The 22,819-nt window shown below is 42.4% G+C and overlaps 1 protein-coding gene across 1 annotated transcript; it reads left to right on the forward strand.

Moving 5' to 3' along the window:
• Positions 1,180 to 5,794, forward strand: ZNF389 (zinc finger protein 389). The gene is given in 2 exon segments (NM_001145130.1): positions 1,180 to 1,228; positions 4,392 to 5,794. A coding segment is annotated over 1 exon segment (810 nt). The 5' UTR covers positions 1,180 to 1,228; positions 4,392 to 4,449; the 3' UTR covers positions 5,260 to 5,794.

The raw sequence follows: 22,819 nt of genomic DNA on the forward strand, positions 1-22,819 counted from the left end.
CTTGCCTCTTTATTGGCCTTAGAGTGGTGGAGCAGCCCAACCCTTTCATAACGTTTGCTTCTATTTCCTTTTTTTTTTTTTTTTTTTTTTGTCTTTTTATTTTTTTAAGGGCCTTGCCCACGGGATATGGAAGTTCCCAGGCTAGGCGTTGAATTGGAGCTGCAGCTGCTGGCCAGAGCCACAGCCACAGCCACCACGACTCGGGATCCAAGCCACATCTGTAATCTACACCACAGCTCATGGTAATGCCAGATCATTGACCCACTAAGTGAGGCCAGGGATTGAACCTGCATCCTCATGGATACTAGTTGGGTTCATAACTCACTGAGCCACAATGGGAACTCCCAACATTTGCATCTATTTCTGAACTTTCTATTCTGTATCATTTGTATGTCTATCTCACCTACCAGTACTACACTGTTTAATTATTAAGGCTTTATAATATGTTTAAAATCCTTTAGGACAAGTGCCCCTTCATCTCCCTTCTTTTTCAGTTTGCCCAGGCAGTCTTCAACTCCAAAAATCTACTTATTAAAGATTTGAATTGTTATTTGAATAGCGCTAAATTTACAATTAATATAGGGGAGGTCTCTGGTGGCCCAGTGGTTAGGGACTTGGCTTGTCACTTTTGTGGCCCGGGTTGGATCCCTGGCCTGGGAACTTCCGAATGCTTCAGACTTGGCCAAAAAAAAACAAACAAAGCACAACAAATTAATATGGGGATTACTTTCTGAGACTTAAGCCCTCAGGAGCTATATTTGCTGGTCCCCCTGGAAGGAACTGGACTGTTACAGATCTAGGTTCAAATTTCACCTCTGCTCTTTTATTAGTTGTCCAGCTCAGAAAAGTTATCTGTTTGGTGGCATTCCCCGACGGTTGTGGATGTTCCCAGACCACTGACCAGAGCAACAGCGACAATTCGGGATCCTTAACCTGCTGAGCCACCAGGAAACTCTTCGGGTTTCTTATATATGAGAGGAGGACTGTAACGTCTGCTCTGCAGGATTAAGGGAGGTAAAAAACCTAAAATGCCTTCTGGGTAAATAGAACCCTTTCCTCTCTCCTTTCAGGTCGTCGGCTCACGAACCACCGAACCACCGAGAGGGAAGCCTCCAGGATCCTAGAGCGACCACCAGGTGCCGGGGGGCGGGGTTCCGCGGAAGTCGACCTCTGCAGGCCAGTGCAGGCGTTAAACGGACAGTGAGGTCACGAGATCACAGTTTTCCAGGTAAGTGCTCCCTCGTCTTTTCCCTCGGGTTTGGAGTGAGCGCTGGGGCGAAGAGCCACAGAGGGGGTGACTGCGCGCTGCGGCTCCTTGCCTCATGCCCCTCGATCCGGCGCCCGACCCGTGTCCTCCACCGTCTTCGCCTGCTCCTCCCTTCTCTTTTGCTCCCTTTTTCTTCCCCTTTTCTCCGCCCTCCCCCCTCTTCTGTCCCTTCCTCTGGGCCGTTGCTGTGCTAATATTGCCACCTCCCCAGAGACACCCCCCCCCCGCGCCCCCGAGTTCCCCACCTGCAGCTCAGAGGCTCGGAGGACTCACCGTCTAGCGAGTGACCCCCTTGGCTTTTCCGGCCGGGTCCCGATTTCCCGGCGCGGGAAAGGGAGGGACGGAGAGGGAGATCTTTTCTCTTGTCCCTGGGCCCTTCGCTCTCCTTTGTGTTGTTGTAATCTTGGTAGCTGAGGGACCTTTGGCAACTTTACTTAGATGTTCTTGAAATATTTTCGTTTTGCCTCAAAGAGAAAGTCAGTTTAGCTGAATGTTCTGTTCATGGAAACTCTTCTTTTGGTATCTATATTCCGTTCCGCTTCGCCCCCCATCCTTTTTCTTGAGTTTCAAAGATGAGAGCAAATGTCTTTCGCGTTGATAGCTTTTCTTCGAAATTAAAAATATTAAGGTATCTGATAACAGCTCAGAAAGGTACTTGGTACATAATTGTAGCCTTAAGATATTTTACTCAGGAAAAAAATCATTTATTTTTCTTTGTAGTTTCCTGAAGTTAGTATCAGCAGTTTGGGGCTGGGAGGGGAGTATATTAGGGAAAAGAGGGCGCATTGAGGCAGCTAACCGCAGGAAAGGCTAATTCAAGTGTGAGCAAGCTACAGAACAGAAGGGGTTTGGGTAGGACCAGCTGCTTCCATGGTAACCATGTTCCTGGACTCTAGGCTAGGGTTCATTTGCGTGTGACCTGCGCCCTGAGTGAACCTTTTTCAAACCTGATAGAACAGCATCACTCAGAAATGGTACAATTCCTAAGCCGTGGAGGGTGTAGTGTCCATGACAGTAAACCTGTGCTTGATTTGTGGGGCTTGAAACTGATTTAAGAAAATCAGAGGCTCTACTTGTTTGGGTAAAGAAGTACTGGAAGGAGTTCCCATTGTTGCGCAGCAGCAGCGAATCTGGCTAGTAACCATGAGGTTCTGGGCTTGATCCCTGGCCTGTTAAGGATCAGGCATTGCCGTGAGCTGTGTGTAGGTCACAGACACAGATCAGATCCAGCGTGGCTGTGGCTGTGGCTGTGGCATAGGCTGGTGGATACAGACCCTCCTTCCTACAGGAGGCTTGTGTTAAACTTTGGCGTTTTGTAGTTTTCTGATCCCTAGCCTGGGAACTTTCATATGCCGCAGGTGCAGCTCTAAAAAAAAGAAAAAATACTAGAAAGACGTAAGAAACTAATAAAATCGATTACCTATGGGGGTGGCAAACTCAGAGGGAATCAGGGTGGAAATAAGATCTCTCTGTATCTTTTTAGATCATTTTGACTTTTGAATTGTATATTACCTGTTCAAAAACATAGACAAATTTTTAAATAAAATTTTTATTTTATTTTTATTTTGTCTTTTGCCATTTCTTGGGCCGCTCCCGCGGCATATGGAGGTTCCCAGGCTAGGGGTTGAATCGGAGCTGTAGCTGCCAGCCTACGCCAGAGCCACAGCAACGCGGGATCCGAGCCGCATCTGCAACCTACACCACAGCTCACGCAACGCCGGATCGTTAACCCACTGAGCAAGGGCAGGGACCGAACCGGCAACCTCATGGTTCCTAGTCGGATTCGTTAACCACTGCACCACGACAGGAACTCCTTAAATAAAATTTTTAGAATAGTTTCTGGGCATTTTAGATTTACAGAAAAATTGTGAAAAGAGTACAGAGTGGTCTCATATACCCCACACCCAGCTTCCCCTGTTATTAATATCTTACATTTTATAGTACAGTTGTCACAACTATTGAATTACTATTGCATATTATTAAAGTCCAGATTTTATTTCCACTTCCTTAGTTTTTACTTAATGTCCTTTTTCTATTCCAAGATCCTATTCAGTATATTATATTACATTTAATTGTCATGTTTCCTCTTGGCTGTGACACTTTCTCAGACTTTCCTTGTTTTTGATGATCTTGACAGTTTTGAGGAGTACTTGTCAGGCTTTTTGTAGAATGTCATTCAATTGGAATTTGATTGAAGTTTTTCTCATTATTATACTGAGGTTAGAGATTTTGAGGAGGAAGACCACAGAGTTGAAGTACCATTCTTATCAAGGGTTCACACTGTCAACTTGACTTATCACTGTTGAGACATAAAACAACTTGTTTTTATGGAAAAAAGTCAGAGAGGGATAATTTGTAAAATTTGAGTTTGAAGCAAAAATTTTAGCAAGTTTGGATATGGAATTGGGTTTGTTCCCAGGGGATAAGAGAGTGGGAGCAGTCCAACAAGTTATCTACACATTGGTCTGAACTATAAAGATGGAATGGACCCTTCTTTGGAGAGATAAAGGGTCTGTTCTGTTACAGTTCTAGAAAAGACAAAACATCCCTGTTGCCAAGATGCTATCTGTCACAGCAACATCAGCTGCAGCAGTAGTAGCAGTAGCAGTCGACAGAGCTTTTATTCCTGTGTCTCTTCCAACCCAAATAAGATGGACCTATGTGAATAGTAAAACACAACTGTCAATGATGTTTTTGTCATTTTCCCAAACTGATTCATTATCAGTTGAATTTCTGATTTTTTGCCTTCTCTATTCCTATGCTCCTTCATCTGCTCTACTATCTACAGATCTCTTCAATTCCTGTCTTATTTCCCAATTTAATTAAATATGATGTTAAAAAATCTTTTAAAGTAGAAACTATTATTTTTATACTCACTTGTATCCTGGATTTTGTACTTTAGATATCTTTATAAAAGGTAGATTTAAATAGTCATTTAAGTCAGATGTTCATTCCAGTAATTCTGTGGTGGTACAATTTAAATAAAAACATTTACTCTGCCATGTGATTGGTATGTCCTGAATTTATAGAACATGTTTGAGAGTCCTAATTAAGTCTTTGTCACATCATATTGCTTTAGCATCGGGGAATAAATTACATTTGAAAGGTCTCTTTATTGTTTCAGGAATCAAGGCCAAAGGTATGAACAAGGCATAAGTTCTGAAGGGAAGATTTTTGTAAGGATGGACCCACGCCAGAAGGTCTCCAACATATATAATGGCAATACTTTACAGATTCCTGGGTATGAAAAAGCTTCTCAGTATGAGGACCAGTTGGAAAGGCATGAGGACAGGCCTGCAGAAGAAAGACGGTATAAATGCACTGAATGTGGAAAGAAGTTTGCACAGAGCTCGGGCCTTGTTCGACATCGGAGAATCCACACTGGAGAGAAACCCTACGAGTGTGATCACTGTGGAAAAGCCTTCAGTGTGCGCTCAACCCTCACTGTGCATGAAAGAATCCACACCGGTGAGAAACCCTATACTTGTAATGAGTGTAGGAAAGCATTCAGTGTGAGGGCGCACCTGATTATACATCAGAGAATCCACAATGGAGAGAAACCCTATGAATGTAACGAATGTGGCAAAGCATTTAGTGTAAGCTCAGACCTCATCAAACATCAGAGGATCCACTCTGGTGAAAAACCTTATGAGTGTGATGAGTGTGGAAAAGCCTTCAGTGTGAGCTCAGCCCTCATCAAACATCAGAGAATCCACACAGGAGAGAAGCCATATGAGTGTAAGGAGTGTGGGAAGGCCTTCTATGTGAACTCAGCCCTTATTAATCACCAGAGGATTCATTCTGGAGAAAAGCCCTATAAATGTGGAGAATGCAGGAAAGCATTCAGCCAGATCTCAACCCTTATCCATCATCAGAGAATCCATACTGGAGAGAAACCATACGAGTGTGATGAATGTGGGAAAGCATTCCGAGGGAGCTCTAATCTTACTAAACACCAGAAAATACATGCCAAAGGAAAGTGTCATCAGTGATTTATACAGTGAAGATATTACAAAGGCCTTTTTTAAAATCAGAAGTTGTCACTAAAAATGTAGGGTATGATAAAAGTTAATGTTTTAGTGGACACTTCATTTCTTGGAATATTGAAGAAGTGAGAAGTCAATAAAAAATGACTGCATCATCGTAATGATTGACTAAGGCTCTAAAATCACATCTACCTCTGAGGATGCAGTTTTACAACTCATAAGGTAAATTATACCGTAATGTAGTTTGTTATCGTTTAGTAAGAACAAACTTGAGAGTTCCCTTTTGGCGCAGCTGGTTTAAGATCCAGTGTTGTGAGAGTTCCTGTTGCGGCACATTGGAAACAAACCCAACTAGTATCCATGAGGACACGGGTTCGACCCCTGGCCTCACTTAGTGGGTTAAGGATCTGGCATTACCGTGAGCTGTGCTGTAAGTCCCAGATGTGGCTTAGATCCCCTGTTGCTGTGGCTGTGTTGTAGGCCTGGGAACTTCTATATGCCGTGAGTGGGGCCCTAAAAAGCAAAAAAAAAAAAAAAAAAAAAAGATCCAACATTGTCACTGGAGCAGCTTGGGTCACTGCTGTGGCACATGTTCATCCCTGGCCCAGGAACTTCCATATGCCTCAGGTCTGGCCAAAACAAAAGGAGGAAACTTCATACTTCAAACATGATTTTTACTTTTCTGTGTATAAGCCTTTTGTTGTTATTGTTGCTACCAATATTACAGATGAAACATTAAATTTTGAAGTTGGAAGAAATGTTGGTTGGTGGTACATAGACTACATATCCTCATTGAATGTGGAAATACTAACCTACTGGTCTTGATTCTTTGACTTTGATGTACTGCTATGCTCTCAGAGATGGTTGTCTGAGTTAATGACCTCTTGGCAGAAGGTTAGCTCTCTTTTTAGGTAGGAATCCCAATTGGTAATTCTTCAGGATTATTTTTGCTTAGTTAAAGCCCTAGGCCTTTCGATTTACTAGGCTTACTAATCCAGTAAACCGCAGAATTTAACTGAGCTTTCTAAACCAAAACAAAACAAAAACAAGGGTTCTCTTGTGGTGTAGCAGGTTAAGGTTCTGGCATTATCACTGCAGCAGCTCAGATCAGTCCATGCTGTGGCATGGATTCACTCTGGCCCAGGACGGGACCAAAACAAAAACAAACCAAAAACCTCCCAAAGAGTGTCGTGTGCTTCTCCCTCTTGCACTTAGTATTTCTCAAAGTGTAATGTGGCATATGCAAAGACTCAGCTATGAGGATGGAACAAGCTTGAGGGACTGTTGTTGAGTTGAGGTTGACGCGAGTTTTAGGATGACTTTCAAGGATCTGTTTGAGTGGCTCTGTGAGACTTGATACCTGTAATCAACCACGAGAGCTCAGTTGAGAGGTGGTAAAAAGTTAAAGAATTAAGTTCAGAAAATGTCTTTGCTGTGTCCGTGGAAATCCCAGACTATAGCCTAACTTCCTAACTCTATCCACAGGCCTAAAACTCAAACCCTATGTGCTATGCACATAAGAAACTCAAAGGAAATCCAGACTTTAAAATTATTTTGCTTTTTTAAAACATTATTTTAAAAAATTATTTTGTTATTATTTTTCTGTATTAATAGTGATTTCTTACTTCTGGGTAACAGGCCTGAAATTCTTTTGATCCCTGAAACTTAATCATTCAAGGTTTAAGATGAATACCAAATCGATAGAAATTGCTGGTGGCTTTGGTCCACACTGGACAAGTAGAGGGGAACAGTTTCTGGGAAGTTGAAATGGTGTTCTCTTCTCAGAGTAGGAGTCTGCTGCAAAAGATACGAAATTTCACTGAATTCTCATCAGCAGTTCAGGCAAGTGGGTTTTAAGACACAATGGATTTCATGAACCCCTAAGCTGACTTGTGTCCTCAGAACACCAAGGTCACTGAGGCATGTTAAAACACACATCATGGGGAGTTCCTGTCATGGCACAGTGGAAACGAATCCGACTAGGAACCATGAGGTTGTGGGTTCGATCCCTGGCCTTGCTCAGTGTGTTAAGGATCTGGTGTTGCCGTGAGCTGTGGTATAGGTCGAAGACGTAGCTCAGATCTGGCATTGTTGCTGTGTCTGTGGTGTAGGCCGGCAGCTACAGCTCCAATTCGACCCCTATCCTGGGAACCTCCATATGCCTTGGGTGAGGCCGTAAAAAGACAAGACCAAAAAAAAAAAAAAAAAAGGAAAAAGAAAAAGCACATCATGAAGCCTGTTATTGGGGTGGTGTTTACCACACTACAGTAACTTTAGGCCTAAAGGCAGAGAAAGTCATGGTTGTGGAGCTCAAATTGAGGAGATAGGACCTCACTCAGGAATGAGGCGTGTTAGAGAAAGTAAAGTGCACACTTAGGAGCAGCGAAGGGCCTCAGCAAAGCACCAGGAAGGTGATTTTGCTGTGCCGGGTTGAAGATGTTAATTCCCTTGCACTACTTCTTTCTGCCTTTGGCAGTTGAAGGAGACTATGGTTTCTCTTTGCTCTAGAGAGAGCTTCCTGTCATCCATGTCTTTGTTGTTATTGCCAGTGTTTTCGGTGTTTATCTCTCTGGCGCCAGCTGTCTTGGTTTGCTTTTAGGACGAAGGTTTGCAGATGGGCGTCATCTAGGTGGAGAACACCCTTCTGGGATCAGCACGAAATGATGCCCTGTCCCACCCCAGGCCAGCACTAAGCAGTAAGTGGTGAGTATTCTGAAAACTTTGAAGGAACAGACATTCTGGTAAAAAGGAATTTGTCTGTTTTGTTTTTTCTTTTTTAGGGCCCCACCCACGGCATATGGAAGTTCCCAGACTAGGGATCCAATTGGAGCTGCAGCTGCCAGCCTACAGCACAACCACAACAACATAGGATCTGAGCCACCTCTGTGACCTACACTACAGCTCACAGCAATGCCAGATCCTTAACTCACTGAGAGAGGCCACAGATCAAACCCGAAACCTCATGGGTCCTAGTCAGACTCGTTTCTGCTGTGCCATGATGGGAACTCCGGCACCCAACTTTTTAATGATAAAGTCCAAGCTTCCTGGTTTGAATGTAAATACTCCATAAAGCGAATCCGACTAGGACCCATGAGGTTGCAGATTTGATCCTTGGCCTTGCTCAGTGGGTTAAGGATCTGGCATTGCTGTGAGCTGTGGTGTAGGTCGCAGATGCAGCTCGGGTCCCGAGTTGCTGTGGTGTGTAGGCCAGCAGCTGTAGCTCTGATTAGACCCCTAGCCTGGAAACCTCCATATGCCACGGATATGGCCCTAAAAAGCCAAAAAAAATTATTTCACACTGTTAACTCAGTGTACCATTGTTGGGAGAGGCAGTCCTTCTTGGACAGTTGCACTCCTACATGTCTTGCTAGGTGTGCCAGCAATGCAAGGCTCTGGCCACTCTTAGGCAACACACTTCTTAGCATTGTTTATGGCCTTGATAACCTTGAGAGGTGCAGTTACATCTCTTGGACAAAGAGTAGGCTCGCTTACTATGCACTTATTGGTGGTTTGGTCTTCTTCATGGAAAGTTCCTATTTGATCTCTGTTTAATCATGAAAAGTTTTATAATTTTGCTTTTCATTTATTTCTATAATCTTTAAAATTGAGTTTTGTGGGAGTTCTCTTGTGGCTCAGAGAGTTAAGAACCCGACTGGTATCACTGAGGATGCGGGTTCAATCCCTTGCCTTGCTCAGTGAGTTAAGGATCCACTGTTGCCACTAGCTGTGGTGTAGGTTAAAGATGTGGCTCAGATCCCACATTACAGTGGCTGTGGCGTAGGCCAGCAGCTCTGATTCAACCCCTAGCCCAAGAACTTCATATGCCACAGGTATGGCCCTAAAAAAAAAAAAAGAGTTTGGTGCATGAGTTGAGGTTGAGTCAAATTTCATTCTTTTCCCATATGGATATCCAGTTTATCTCCTACATTACTTATAAGAAAGACTATCTTTTCCCCACTCTTCTACAGTGCTAATTTGTCATGTATTAGTTGTCCATATATGCATAGGTCTTTTTCTGGTTTTTTATTTTCCATTGGTTTATTTGACTATCCATCCATCATTACCACAGTTTCCTAATGATTGTACCTTTATATTACATTTAGGTATTCAGTAGAAATCATTCCACATGAGGAGTCCAGTTCCAAATTTCTATATATGATTTTTCAGACCTGACCAAGGGCAGTTACCAAGGCTTTACCCCTCACAGGTATAAAAGCTACCCTCCTACAAGAGACGTTGAGGCACAGCCAGTGCTTGCAGTCTCTGAGGGGAGTTGCAGTCAAAGACTCAGACCACCTGGCCAGCCATGCTTTTAGGTATCTGCACTCTTAGCCCACGCACCTCCTTTTGGGGGCCTACTTCTTGGGGGTCTTGCCCAACTAACTCTTTAAGGTTCTTCCATCCATCTTCAAGGCAAGACACTTTTCTCCTCTCTGACTCAGTCCTCAATACTTTTCCACTCCTAACCTTTTCCCCTCTTTCTTTCCTGGGTCTCTGGGTTCATAATATGATTGGAGCCTTTTGTTTGGGGCTGTCTTGGCAGTGAGAGGATCCTCACACCTCTGTGGATTCACCTGATCCTTGACTGGCACTGTTTCCTGGATAAGAATAGAACCCTGCAGGAGCCAGTACTTTTTCTTGTTGGGCGTGGCTATTTGTTACTTTCATTTTTGCCCACGTTAACTGATTAATGCAACACCTGGCAGTTCAACTCTCTCCAGCCCAGCTCAGTTCTTTTCCTTTCCTTTCTTTTCTTTTTTTTTTTTTTTCCTTGTCTTTTTAGGGCCACACCCAAAGCACAAGGAGATTCCCAGGCTAGGGGTCCAATTGACGCTGTAGCCACCGGCCACGCCACAGCAATGCAGGATTCAAGCCACGTCTGCAACCTATACCACAGCTCACGGCAATGCTGGATCCTTAACCCACTGAGCAAGGCCAGGGATTGAACCCATGTCCTGATGGATACTAGTCAGGTTCGTTAACCACTGAGCCATGATGGGAACTCCCTATTCTTTTCTTTGTTTTTTTAATTTTATGGCCACACCAGCAGCATAGGGAAGTTCCCAGGCCAGGAATCAAATCCAAGCCACAGCTGCAACCTACAGCTGCAGCAACCCTAGATCCCCCAACCCACTGTGCCAGGCTGGGGATTGAACCAGTGCCACCACGGAGATAAGCCAGATCATTAACCCACTGCATTACAGCAGTAACTCCTGCTTAGGGCATTTTAAACAACAAAATCACTCACCAAAAAATGCAGAAAAGATGGCACTTACTAGGCCCCCCCCAAAATACTTTTTTACAGTATGAGAACTGAGCCAAAATAAAGTATCTTCTCATTTGACCTCTAGAAACGTGTGTCAGCAGCTCAAGTTTTTGCCTCTCTGTCCATGCCCACAAATGACTGTAGAAGTGCCACAAGTGATTTGGGGGTTATCTGTGAATAAATTTTATCAAATAGGTGAGTTTCTAAGTGGAATCTATGAATAATGAGAATCTCCTAATTTTAACCAATGGAGTATTCTGGGCTTCTGTTTAGCTCCTGTTACCTCTAGTACATAATAGTTCTCATTGCAGCTTTGTGTTGTGCCTTCAGCTTGTGATACTAGATTCTTCCTAGCAATCAGATATTTTTTCATGTAGCTTTAATTCAGTGTAGGCTCTTTGAGAATTCAGGGATTCATTTGGTACTTTGTTAATGTGTAATTACTATGTGATTCTGTAAACGTATTGTTCATTTTAAATGATATCTTAGGTATTCCTTTGTAAAAATTATTTAGTCCTTTTTAAAAATTATTTAGGATTTATTCTACATCCATTCCAAAAAGGATTTAGAGAACACTTTTACTTTGTGCAATGAAAATGGGACACTTTGGGATAAACACAGACCCAGATTATACTTCTTTCAGATGGTAAATTAGTTTCCTAGGACTGCTATAACAACTTATTTACTACAAGCTTGACATGAAACAACAGAAATTTATTTTCATGAAATTATGGAGGCCAGAAGTCCAAAACCCTTCCTTGGCCTCTCCCAGTTTCCAGGAGTTCCTTGGTTCATAGCCATGTCACACAAATCTGTCTTCACATGGGCCTTCACCTCCTCCCTCTTGGTCTTCTTTTCTGTCTCTTAAAAGGACACTTGTCATTGGATTTAGGGCCCACTTAGATAATGTAAAATGATTTCATCTTGAGAACATTAACTTAATTATATTTGCAAAGACTTTTCTCACGCAGGGTCACATGCACATGTTTTCAGAGTTAGGATGTGAACATTGCTTTTTTTCTTTTTCTTTTGGCCATGCCAGTGGCATGCAGAAGTTCCTGGGCCAGGGATCGCACCCTGAGCTGTGACAATGCCAGATCCTTAATCCACTGAGCCACCAGGGAACTCCAGACATTGCTTTTTGAGGGGTCACCATTCAACCTACTACAGACAGTAAATTTTTTTTCCAGAGAGATGAATTAATACAGTTGAGCACGGAAGTTGATTGGAAGCTTTCTAGCCACTAAAACAAAATGGAAAACGTGTTGCTTCATATTTTTTTTCCACTTTTCTAACAAAAGAAAGCAGTCTTATGAGTTTCAACTAAGTGGACACACCTGTGTAACTCATGCTCAGCTCAAGAAACAGAATTTTCCTAGCATTCGGGAAACTCTTTGCCTACCCCATGATCAGTTCCAGTTCTTCGCCAAAGACAACCATTATTGTGACTCAAAACACCATGGATGAGTTTTCTCTGTTTTTGAACTTTATACACCATATACCCTTTGGTGTCTGGCTTATTTCTCTCAACATTGTATTTGCGAGATTGGTCTCTGCTGTTGAGTGTAGTTTTATTTCATTCTTCTGTGAAATTGTAACTCAGCAAAGTATTTCTGCATGTGGCTAAGCTAGTATAATCAAGATTTTGCTTTATATGATAATCTTGCTTATAAAAGAGAAAATCTAAATGTACAAAAAATAAATGATTATCAAGAGATTTTCTCAAATTTCAGATGTCTTAAGCCAGCATTAGGTAAGTCTTGGATTCAGAGTTATGATTGAATTGACATGCACCCATGATCACATATTCTGCATAAAAACCTCTGATGTTTTTTTTGTTTTGTTTTTTGTCTTTTTGCCATTTCTTGGGCCACTTCTGCGGCATATGGAGGTTCCCAAGCTAGGGGTCCAGTCGGAGCTGTAGCCACTGGCCTACGCCAGAGCCACAACAATGTGGGATCCGAGCCGCATCTGCAACCTACACCACAGCTCACGGCCATGCTGGATCCTTAATCCACTGAGCAAGGCTAGGGATGGACCCTGCAACCTCTTGGTTCCTAGTCGGATTCGTTAACCACTGTGCCACGACGGGAACTCCACTCTGATCCTTTTTGTAATAATTTAGGGAATGGCTGAACTTTATTCCTGCTCAGTCATAAGGCCAACCCACTTCATCATGGGCAGAATGGTACAGGAATTTATAAGTAAAGCCAGTTTAATCCTCAGAAAAGAAACCTTAGATCATCTTCACTTGGATCAAATCAAAATTTGAGTGCTGAGCTGGGATTCTAAAAGTTCTTCATCAAAAAGCATGAAAGAGACTGAAAGATATTTAGAACAAATCTTATTTGGTGACTGCCCATTTTATTAAAAAATAATAAATTTATTATTATTTAGGTTGAAATTTATTTGATGTCTGATTTCTTTTTCTTTCTTTCTGTTTTTTAATGGACTCACTCGGCATATGGAAATTCCTGGGCCAGGGACTGAATCCAAGCTGCAGCTTCATCCCACACCACAACTGCAGCAACTGCCAGATACTTTAACCCCTGCACTGGGCTGGGGTCAAACCACTTCCGAAGCAACCTATGCTGCTGCAGTCAGATTCTTCACCTACTGCACCACAGCAGCAATTCCTGGTGTCTGATTTCTAAATAAACATACAGATATGCTTCAGTTCCTCTAACCACTTTCAGTTTTTTCCTTCTTCCACCTCCCATAGGACATTTTTTCTTTCTTAGGATACTTATGTTTTGCTTTGTATTTGTTTACCTCTCTTATCTTGCTCATTTGATTATGAGTGGTTTGTTCTGTTTTGTTTTGGCATATCCGCAGCACACAGAAGTTCCTGGGCCAGGTGCCAAAGCCACCCCACAGCATCAACCCAAACCCCAGCAGTGATAACACCAGGTTCTTAACCTGCTGTGCTACAGGAGAACTCCTGTTTATGAGTTCTTTAATTGCAGAAATTATGTATGACTCCTTATAGATTCTCTTCAGCCCCTGGTGAAATGAAATGATGTGAGATTGTACAAGTCAGTTTAGGCGAATTATGATCAACTAGGTTTTTATTATGTAACCAAAACCTCCTCCCAACCCCCAAGTCTCTGGCTTACAGTACAAAATTTATTCTTGTTTATGTTGCATGTCAGCTATGGGTCAGTTGTTGCAGCTCTTGCAATACATTCTCACTACTCTAGGATCCAGCTAGAGGAGTATTCCTACCTTGAATATGCTGCTCTTGTGGCAAAAAAAAAAAAAAAAACAGTAATAGGACCACATGGTAGTTTCTGAAGCATATGCTGAAGAGAAGCATATGTCATTTCTACTTATGTTTCATTAGTCAAAGCAGGTCAAATGACCAAGTTTACTATACATAAGATGGAAAAAAAATAATCCTTACAGAGAGAGCAATGAATAACTAAGAAAAGTAATATAATCTGCCATTGAGATAGTGTATTGGCCATAATGGCCAATATTTATGGAATGCTCTCTATGCTGGGACTTTTTCTGAGTGCCTTATATGTGTATTTTTCTCAGTTTAAAAAAAAAATAATGGAGTTCCCGTCGTGGCGCAGTGGTTAACGAATCCGACTAGGAACCATGAGGTTGTGGGTTCAATCCCTGCCCTTGCTCAGTGGGTTAACAATCCAGCGCTGCCGTGAGCTGTGGTGTAAGGTCACAGACTCGGCTCGGATCCCGCGTTGCTGTGGCTCTGGCGTAGGCCAGTGGCTACAGCTCCGATTGGACCCCTAGCCTGGGAACCTCAATATGCCACGGGAGTGGCCCAAGAAATGGCAAAAAAAAAAAATAATAATAATGATGTGAGAGATAAACTACTATGCTTCCATTTTACAGCTAAAGAAATTGAGGAACAAAGACATTAAATAACTTGGCCGGGGTTGTGCAGCTAGGAAATGGCAGATGCAGGAATTGAAACCAGAAGGTTAACATGACAAACTTTTCTCCTAACCACTGTTCTCTATTATGAAACTTTTAATCTGAAGGTTGTTTACACACCTCAGTGGGCTTTAAAAGCCAATATGGGAGTTCCCGTTGTGGCGCAGTGGTTAACGAATCCGACTAGGAACCATAAGGTTGCGGGTTCGGTCCCTGCCCTTGCTCAGTGGGTTAACGATCCGGTGTTGCCGTGAGCTGTGGTGTAGGTTGCAGACGCGGCTCGGATCCCGCGTTGCTGTGGCTCTGGCGTAGGCTGGTGGCTACAGCTCCGATTGGACCCCTAGCCTGGGAACCTCCATATGCCGCAGAAGCGGCCCAAAGAAATAGCAAAAAAAAAAAGACCAAAAATATATATAAATAAATAAATATAAAAAGCCAGTATGTTATGATGGTAAAAACTTGAAACATGAGATTCAAGAGCCCTTGGTCTCCACCTATCTTTACCTCCAAGTAACCCTATTTTCTAAGCTACAGCCACTTAGCTGGGCCTCAGTTTTACATCCTTAAAAGTAAGGGAGACAGGAGTTCCCATCGTGGTGCAGCAGAAACAAATCCGACTAGGAACCATAAGGTTGTGGGTTCGATCCCTGGCCTCACTCAGTGGGTTAAGGATCCAGTGTTGCCGTGTAGTCACAGACGTGCCTCGGATCCCACATTGCTGTGGCTGTGACATAGACCAGCAGCTGTAGCTCAGATTCAACTCCTATCCTGGGAACCTCCATATGCCTCAAGTGCCGCCCTTAAAAGCAAAAAAAGTAAGGGAGACAGTGTTCCCGAGTGGCTCAGTAGATTAAGGAGCTGGCATTTTCACTGCAGTGGCTCAGATCGCTGCTGTGGTTCAGTCCCTGGCCTGGAAACTTCCACATACCTCAGACATGGGAAAAAAGGGGAGTGTGGGATACAGGCCAGATTTTCTCTGCTATCCTTACAGCTTTGAGGTTTTATCTAAGATAGGAAAATGCTTTGTTATATGATGACCTCTTCTTTTGTCTTTTTTTTTTTTTTTTTTTTTTTTTTGTCTTTTTAGGGCCATGCCCAGCTCAAGGCAACGCCAGATCCTTAACCCGCTGAGTAAAGCCAGGGATTGAACCTGCAACATCATGGTTCCTACCTAGTTGGATTTGTTTCCACTGCACCATGATGGGAACACCCGATAATCTCTTCTTTAATGTGCTCTTTTACCTATACTGATATGTTCATAGGAGCTCCTGAGGACTGTCTTCTCACCAGTCCCTTCTTTCAGTTTTATTTGTTTTACATTATTGATGAGACTAATAATGAGTAATTTCCATTTATTTCAACCTGTTCTTTTTCAGGCTCCTTAGGGTAAATTATTTCATTTAAAAGTATAGATGATATATTTAGAAAAGAAACAAAGCTATGGAGTTCCCGTTGTGGCTCAGCAGGTTCTGAACCCAACATAATGTCCGTGAGGATTCGGGTTTGATCCCTGGCCTCACTAAGTGGGTTAAGGATCCAGCTTTATGGCACACTGCAGCATAGGTAGAAGATGCAGCTAGAGTCTGGTGTTCCCCTGGCTGTGATGTAGGCCTGCAACTGTGGCTTCATTTCAACCCCTAGCCTGGGAACTTCCATATGCTGCAGGTATGGCCATAAAAATAAAAGAAGCAAAGCTGGAAAAAAAATACTCTATAAATATTCCTTTGAAGAACTTAAACAAGGAGCCTTGTTTCAAAGCAGAGTTTTCCAAAGAAGTGTAACACAGAGGGAGATGATCAGAAAACTAAATGGGAACATCATCAAGGGCTCCACACTGGACAAGTTCATGGGCTTCTGAATAATTTACCCAAGTTAATAAGGAAGAGCCCCTTGAGGAAGCACTACTTACTCTCCAGCCAAGGAGAGTATTACTCTAATAAAGAGACTTCAGACACCTGGGAAAGTTTGCCCCGAAGTTCAGTCCTGTCAATCCTCTGAGTGTGGGAAATCCTCCATTTGACTTGCACACAGTTCCCAACTTCAGCTGTAATAAAAGAAGCAGCCACTCATTATAAAGTGAGTCAAAATCATTGATCCAAAAATATCCCTCCCTAATAAAAGAAACCTTGGCACACCAGCAGCCCTCACCAGGCCCCAGCATTTCCAGGCTTGAGGAAAAGCCCTATGAGTATCCTCAACCTGGAAAGACCTTCATTGTAACCCCAAGTCTAATTAAACAACAGAAAAGCCATTCTGAGAAGAGTCTCATGAGAATAAAGAATGGCAAAACCTTCAGACATTTGAGTGAGCTTTTCAGACATCAGAGAACTTTGGGAGATGCCTTCAGTGTCAGAAGCTTTCCGTGTGAGCTCAAGTCTTATTAAGCATAAGACAGTTCGTTTTGGGAAGGAGCCTTATCTGTGTCATGAGTGTGGCAAAGCCTTTACGTTCTTTAAGTATCTGTGGTCCTGTGTGTGGCAGAGCCTTGTTACACGTCAGAGAATCTACAATGAAGAAAAAAAGTATGGGAATAAAGAGTATAATACAAGATTCATTGTTTCACATCTAGTCACCCACCAAAGAACCCATAATGGACAGCACCATTGTGAATGTAGTGAGTGAGCCAAGCCTTCATTTGGAAGCCAGCACTTATTACCAGAAAACCCCTAAGTATTAAAATGTGGAAAGGCTATCACTTAAAAGCTTAGTCATACACATCAGAAAATCCACGCTGGAACCAAACCCTGTATGTGTGACCACTGTGGGAACACTTTCAGTGTTAGCTCAACTCAAAGTACAGCAAAGATTCCATGTGGGAAAAAGTTCTTTTAAGTATAAATAACATGGGAAAGCCTTCAGTCAAAGTTCAGATCGCAGCAAAACATCAGGGTCCACACTGGAGAGAAGTCTTATGACTGCTTTCCAATGAACAGGCGTGGGACAGTTGTGGAACAGGACAGGTGTGAGAAAATCTTCTCATGAATTCATCTCTTACCAGACATCAGAAGATAGGCAACAAAAATGAACCTCACTAGTCAAATATGTGGTGGCAGAGGTATGACAACTTTTTCAACATCAAACATCACTAAGAAAACTCTATTGCATACAATCACTATTAACTGGCATTATTTAGTGGAATTAGACAAGTGTTAGAAAGAGACTTTGTCAGGTCACTTTGAGCAAAGTTGAGTTAAAACAAATTCCTGTGACAGATCTCAATGGATATTTAATAGTCTTTGGCACAGTTGGCTTTTCATTTTTATAGTAAATGTAAAGAAAGTAGGTGGAAGTCTGTAATCACAACCTTGGATAATCTAAATATTAATATATTTGTTTTTTGTTTCAAATTAATGAATACTTTTTCTAAGAAGGATTTGGGGTTTGGGTTTGGGTGGTTTTTTGGTTGGTTGGTTGTGATTTTGTTTGTTTGCTTGCTTTTGGGGGCTGTACCTGTGGCATATGGATGTTCACAGGCTAGGGGTCAAATTGGAGCTGCAGCTGCCAGCCTACACCACAGGCACAGTAACACCAGATCCTTAACCCACTGAGCAAGGCCAGGGATCGAACCCGCATCCTCATGGATACTAGTCGGGTTCATTACCACTGAGCCACAATGGGAACTCCACAGTTTTGACATTAATTCCTCAGATCCAACAGGTATACACTTCTACCAGACTTACTCCCTTTTACTTTTTATCATGTTGGTATATGTGGGAAATGCTGCAAATAATATTTGTGTTTTGGTAAATCATTTCACAGAATTTCCTATCCTTGTTTTAAAAAAGACAGGGAAATGTGAGTGGGCCATATGAATGCAATATGCTGAACACAGACCGTGTTTACCTTGTTCGTCTTTATGTCTCTAACATATGAAATAGTGACTGACACAGAAAAGGCTTATGACACATGCTGTTGAATGACTGCTTGAAGGATTCTGTTTTACTGGTTGGTATCAGTTCAGCCTAAAGAGAGACCTCTGATAGTTTGCCATAAGGATCTGTCCTCTTTCCAGACCTGATCAAGGAATGATCTTGAATGCTCAGTATGGATTGATTACAGACTCATTTCATGGTGCAGCATAATCATTTGTTGTAAGTAAGTGGTCTTACTTCGGTTCTATACCTTGAGGCTTTTAATCAAATCTTTATTATAATCAGTCTTTGAATGCCTTTGGAAGTTTTTCTGAGGAACATACCCAGAAATGAAATTACTGGGTCACAGGTCATACACAATGTCAGTTTCATTAGCAGGTAATGGTTCCTGTTCCTTGGGAACTGAGATCTATCTGGTATCTTAACCTGATAATGGTGTTATCTTTTCTGCATGTGTTCCTAGGAGCAGCAGATATCCCAACCAGCAAGGCACCCTGTCATCTGGTGGCAGGCTGGGGTGAGGTGAATCTCCAAAGTAGGAATAAAGAAATCTCAAGTTGAAGAATAATGCCTGACTTCTCAGGGTCTAGTGATGGAAACTGACTCTACTACACTTAAAATACAATGTAATTAAATGCTACGTATCAGACCATGGTTGTGGATAAAAGGTAAATAAAATCTTCTTTATTCTACCTAGGAACATCCCAGAAAGGGAGTGTAGCAAGCAGAAAGGTTCTGACATTGGAGAAATTGCACTTTGTCGTTAAGACAGAGTAGCAGAAGAGGAGATCGGAGGAGTAAGAGGAGAGGGCATATAGAGATGGACCAAATGGAGACCAGTTTGTGGACTTTGGGCTCTACCCTGAGTGAAAGGGAAAGCTTACTGCAGGGTTTTGAGCAAAGATGTAGTATGAGCTGTCTTAGACTTTAAAAGGATTCCTCTAGTGTACAAGGGCAAAAGTGGGACCTGAGAGAAGAATTAGGAGCTATTGAAAATCCAAGCAGGAATTGATAGTGGCTTGGACAAAGGGATAGCAGAGGTGGTGAGAAGTGCTCAGATTCTGGTTATATATTGAAGACAGTGCCAAGAAGATTTTGCTAGTGGATTAGATGTAGACAAGACAAAGAGGCAGGAATGACTCAAGTGTTTTGGCCCTGAGTAACTGGAAGAATGGAGTGGCCTTAACAGCAATAAGAGAATGCAGCTGGAACTGGTTTGTTTTTTGTTTTTGTCTTTTCCAGGGTTGCACCCATGGCATATGGAGTTTCCCAGGCTAGGGGTCTAATCAGAGTTGTAGTCACCAGCCTACGCTGAGCCACAGCAACACAGGATCCAAGCTATGTTTATAATCTACACCACAGCTTATGGCAATGCCAGATCATTAACCCACAGAGCAAGGCCAGGGATTGAACCCACAACCTCATGATTCCTAGTCAGATTTGTTAACCACTGAGCCACGATGGGAACTCCCTGAAGCTGGTCTTTTAACATGAGATACCTATTAATACCTAGAAATTTTTTGTTTGAGGAAAGAGAAGGAACACTGTCAAGACAGCCTGTGCTTCTCAGACCAGGAGTGTTCTCCAGCCACACTTAGCTGAATCCCAGGTGAAAGTCTTTTATCATGGGTGGTTCTCCTCTCTCTTCTCTCAGATACTCCTAAAGGCTAAGGACTTAAGAAGACAGTATTTTCTCTCCAGTATTTTAAAAAGAAGTTAGATTCAAAGAACCAAAGGACATCCTGAGGTTATCTTATCTAAATTTATAAAATGCAGTCAACGACATCAGTTCCCTTAGAAAGTTATTGCAGGTCAGTTCTAACCTCCAAGTTCATGGTTTCTCAGGAAATATTATGGTATATTCTTGTCTTCTTTTTGTAGAACTTTTAATCAAATGGGTTATATGTAAATGTTCTTTTAGATTAGAATTTTGGAATTGGAGGGAGTTCCCATCGTGGCTCAGCAGTAACGAACCCAACTAGTGGTGATGAGGATGTGGGTTCAGTTCCTTGCCTTGCTCAGTGGATTAAGGATCTGGTGTTGCTGTGAGCTGTGGTGTAGGTTGCAGACATGGCTCAAATCTGGCATTGCTGTGGCTGTGGTGTAGGCCAACAGATGGAGCTCCAATTCAACCCCTAGCCTGTGAACTTCTATATCCCACAGGTGGGGCCCTAAAATAAATAAATAAATAAAATAGGAATTGGAGGGAGTTTGCTGATGGTCTAAGTGGTTAGGATTTGGTGCTTTAACTGCTGAGGCCCCAGGTTTAAGTCTTGGTCTGGGAACTGAAATCTCACATCAAGTTCTTACATGCTGCAGCCAAAAAATAAAATAATTAAATAGGTATTGGATCTAAAATGACTCCAATGACTTTTCTAATGATTGTATACCCTGCAAAAACATGCACACAGAATTCTGCTTCTGAAAATGGTAGACAAAGTGATATGGATCAACTCTCCCACTGAGAAGTGGAAAAGCTGGGCAAAATGCTTTTTAAAAAATTTACTTGGAGTTCCCATTGTGGCACAGTGGTTAACAAATCCGACTAGGAACCATGAGGTTGCAGGTTCGATCCCTGGCCTTGCTCAGTGGGTTAACGATCCGGCGTTGCCGTGAGCTATGGTGTAGGTCGCAGACGCAGCTTGGATCCCACATTGCTGTGGCTCTGGCGTAGGCCGGTGGCTACAGCTCCAATTCGACCCCTAGCCTAGGAACTCCATATGCCGTGAGAGCGGCCCAATAAATGGCAAAAAAAAAAAAAAAAAAAAAAAGATAAAAAATTTACTTAAGAGACATTGAAGTACTAATTGGAGAGTGAAAGATTACTAGGCTAAGAGTGTGTAGATTGAAGGAGGCAACCCCTTCTTTGGAGCCATTTTCCTCTCTGGCATCTTCTGATTCCAAAAGGGGCACCTGAGAGGATGAGTCAAACTTTTGATAGGCTCACGAAGTAAAAAAACACCAAGATTGGATTCTGGGGACTGTCAAGGTTGGGGGGTAGTGTTGTGGTGGGTGGAACTCCAAATGACCACACTAAAGTAACGGCAAGCCACGCATAGACATCTCCCAGGGGACTGCAGCGCAGCTTAAAATTTCTCAATTACTATAATTGGATTTAAATGATTTCATAATGCTAATGCCCTTGGATACCAGGAAATCCTCTGTATGGACGTAATAGTCTCTTAGCTTTCAAATTATTTTACAGACAATTTTGCAAAAACTTTTTTTTTTTAAACTAGCCACAGGAGGAGTTCTCATTGTGGCTCAGCAGTAACAAATCCAACTAGGATCCAGGAGGATGCGAGTTCAATCCCTGGCCCTGCTCAGTGGGCTAAGGATCCAGTGTTGCTGTGAACTGCAGTGTAGGTTTGCAGACGCAGCTGCATTCTGGCAGTGGTGTAGGCTGGCAGCTGCAGCTCTGATTTGACCCCTAGCCTGGGAAATTCCATATGCTGTGGGTGAAGTCCTAAAAGTAAAATAAAATAGACGTAAGATAAATCAGATAATGCAAAGAAAAATCCACAGAAGCAATTGAGAGTAGCATCTACTGGGAATCCAGAATTCGAGTTACTGGGCACAGATTTTAAAGTACCAGTGCATACAGTATTCAAAATGAAAAGATAAGATTAAGAAATTTTAACCAAAACATGAGGAACAGTGAAAATAACCAATGGAAATTCTGATCCAAAATAAAGTACTCATGGATGCATACAGCAGCAGATGAAACATAGCTGAAGAAAAAATTAGTGAACTACATAGTTGAGAAGAAAATATCTAGAATGATGCACAAAGGGACAAAAAGGATGGACTATATAGGAGAAGGGAAGAGACAGAGAATACAGATCCAAGATATTTGTAATTAGGGTTGCAGGAGAAATGAAAAAAAAAAAAATGAAGGCAGACACAATATTTAAAGAAATAATAGGGAGTTCCCATCATGGCTCAGTGGTTAACGAATCCTAGGAACCATGAGGTTGTGGGTTCAATGCCTTACCACACTCAGTGGGTTAAGGATCCGGTGTTGCCGTAGCTGTGGTGTAGGTTGCGGACGCAGCTTGGATCCTGCATTGCTGTGGCCCTGGCGTAGGCTGGTGGCTACAACTCTGATTAGACCCCTAGCCTGGGAACCTCCATATGCCGGAGGTGCAGCCCTAGAAAAGGCAAAAAGACAGAGAGAGAGAGAGAGAGAAAACAAACGAACCACAAACACTCAAAGTTAATTTGATAACGTATTTGGCTCCACTGACAACCAAGCCCCCCATTCTTTGGTGCTTTCCAAAAGTCACCACATTAACATAAAAGACACCTTCATCACTCACAACATTGAGGAAATTCTGAGGTTTTTAGGAGCCTACTGCCAGGAATGGGGAGGAAGACCAAATATGTATTCCTTATTTTAAATCACAGTATCACAGGCATAATTTACCAAAACTCCCACAAAGATTAATAAGATCATCCAACTAAAGAAATTGAGTCAATTATTAATAACCTCCAAAAAGCACTGGTGCAGGTAGGTTCACTGGTAAAT

Source organism: Sus scrofa, chromosome 7 (assembly GCF_000003025.6).
Source record: "Sus scrofa isolate TJ Tabasco breed Duroc chromosome 7, Sscrofa11.1, whole genome shotgun sequence".
Classification (NCBI taxonomy): Eukaryota; Metazoa; Chordata; class Mammalia; order Artiodactyla; family Suidae; genus Sus; species Sus scrofa.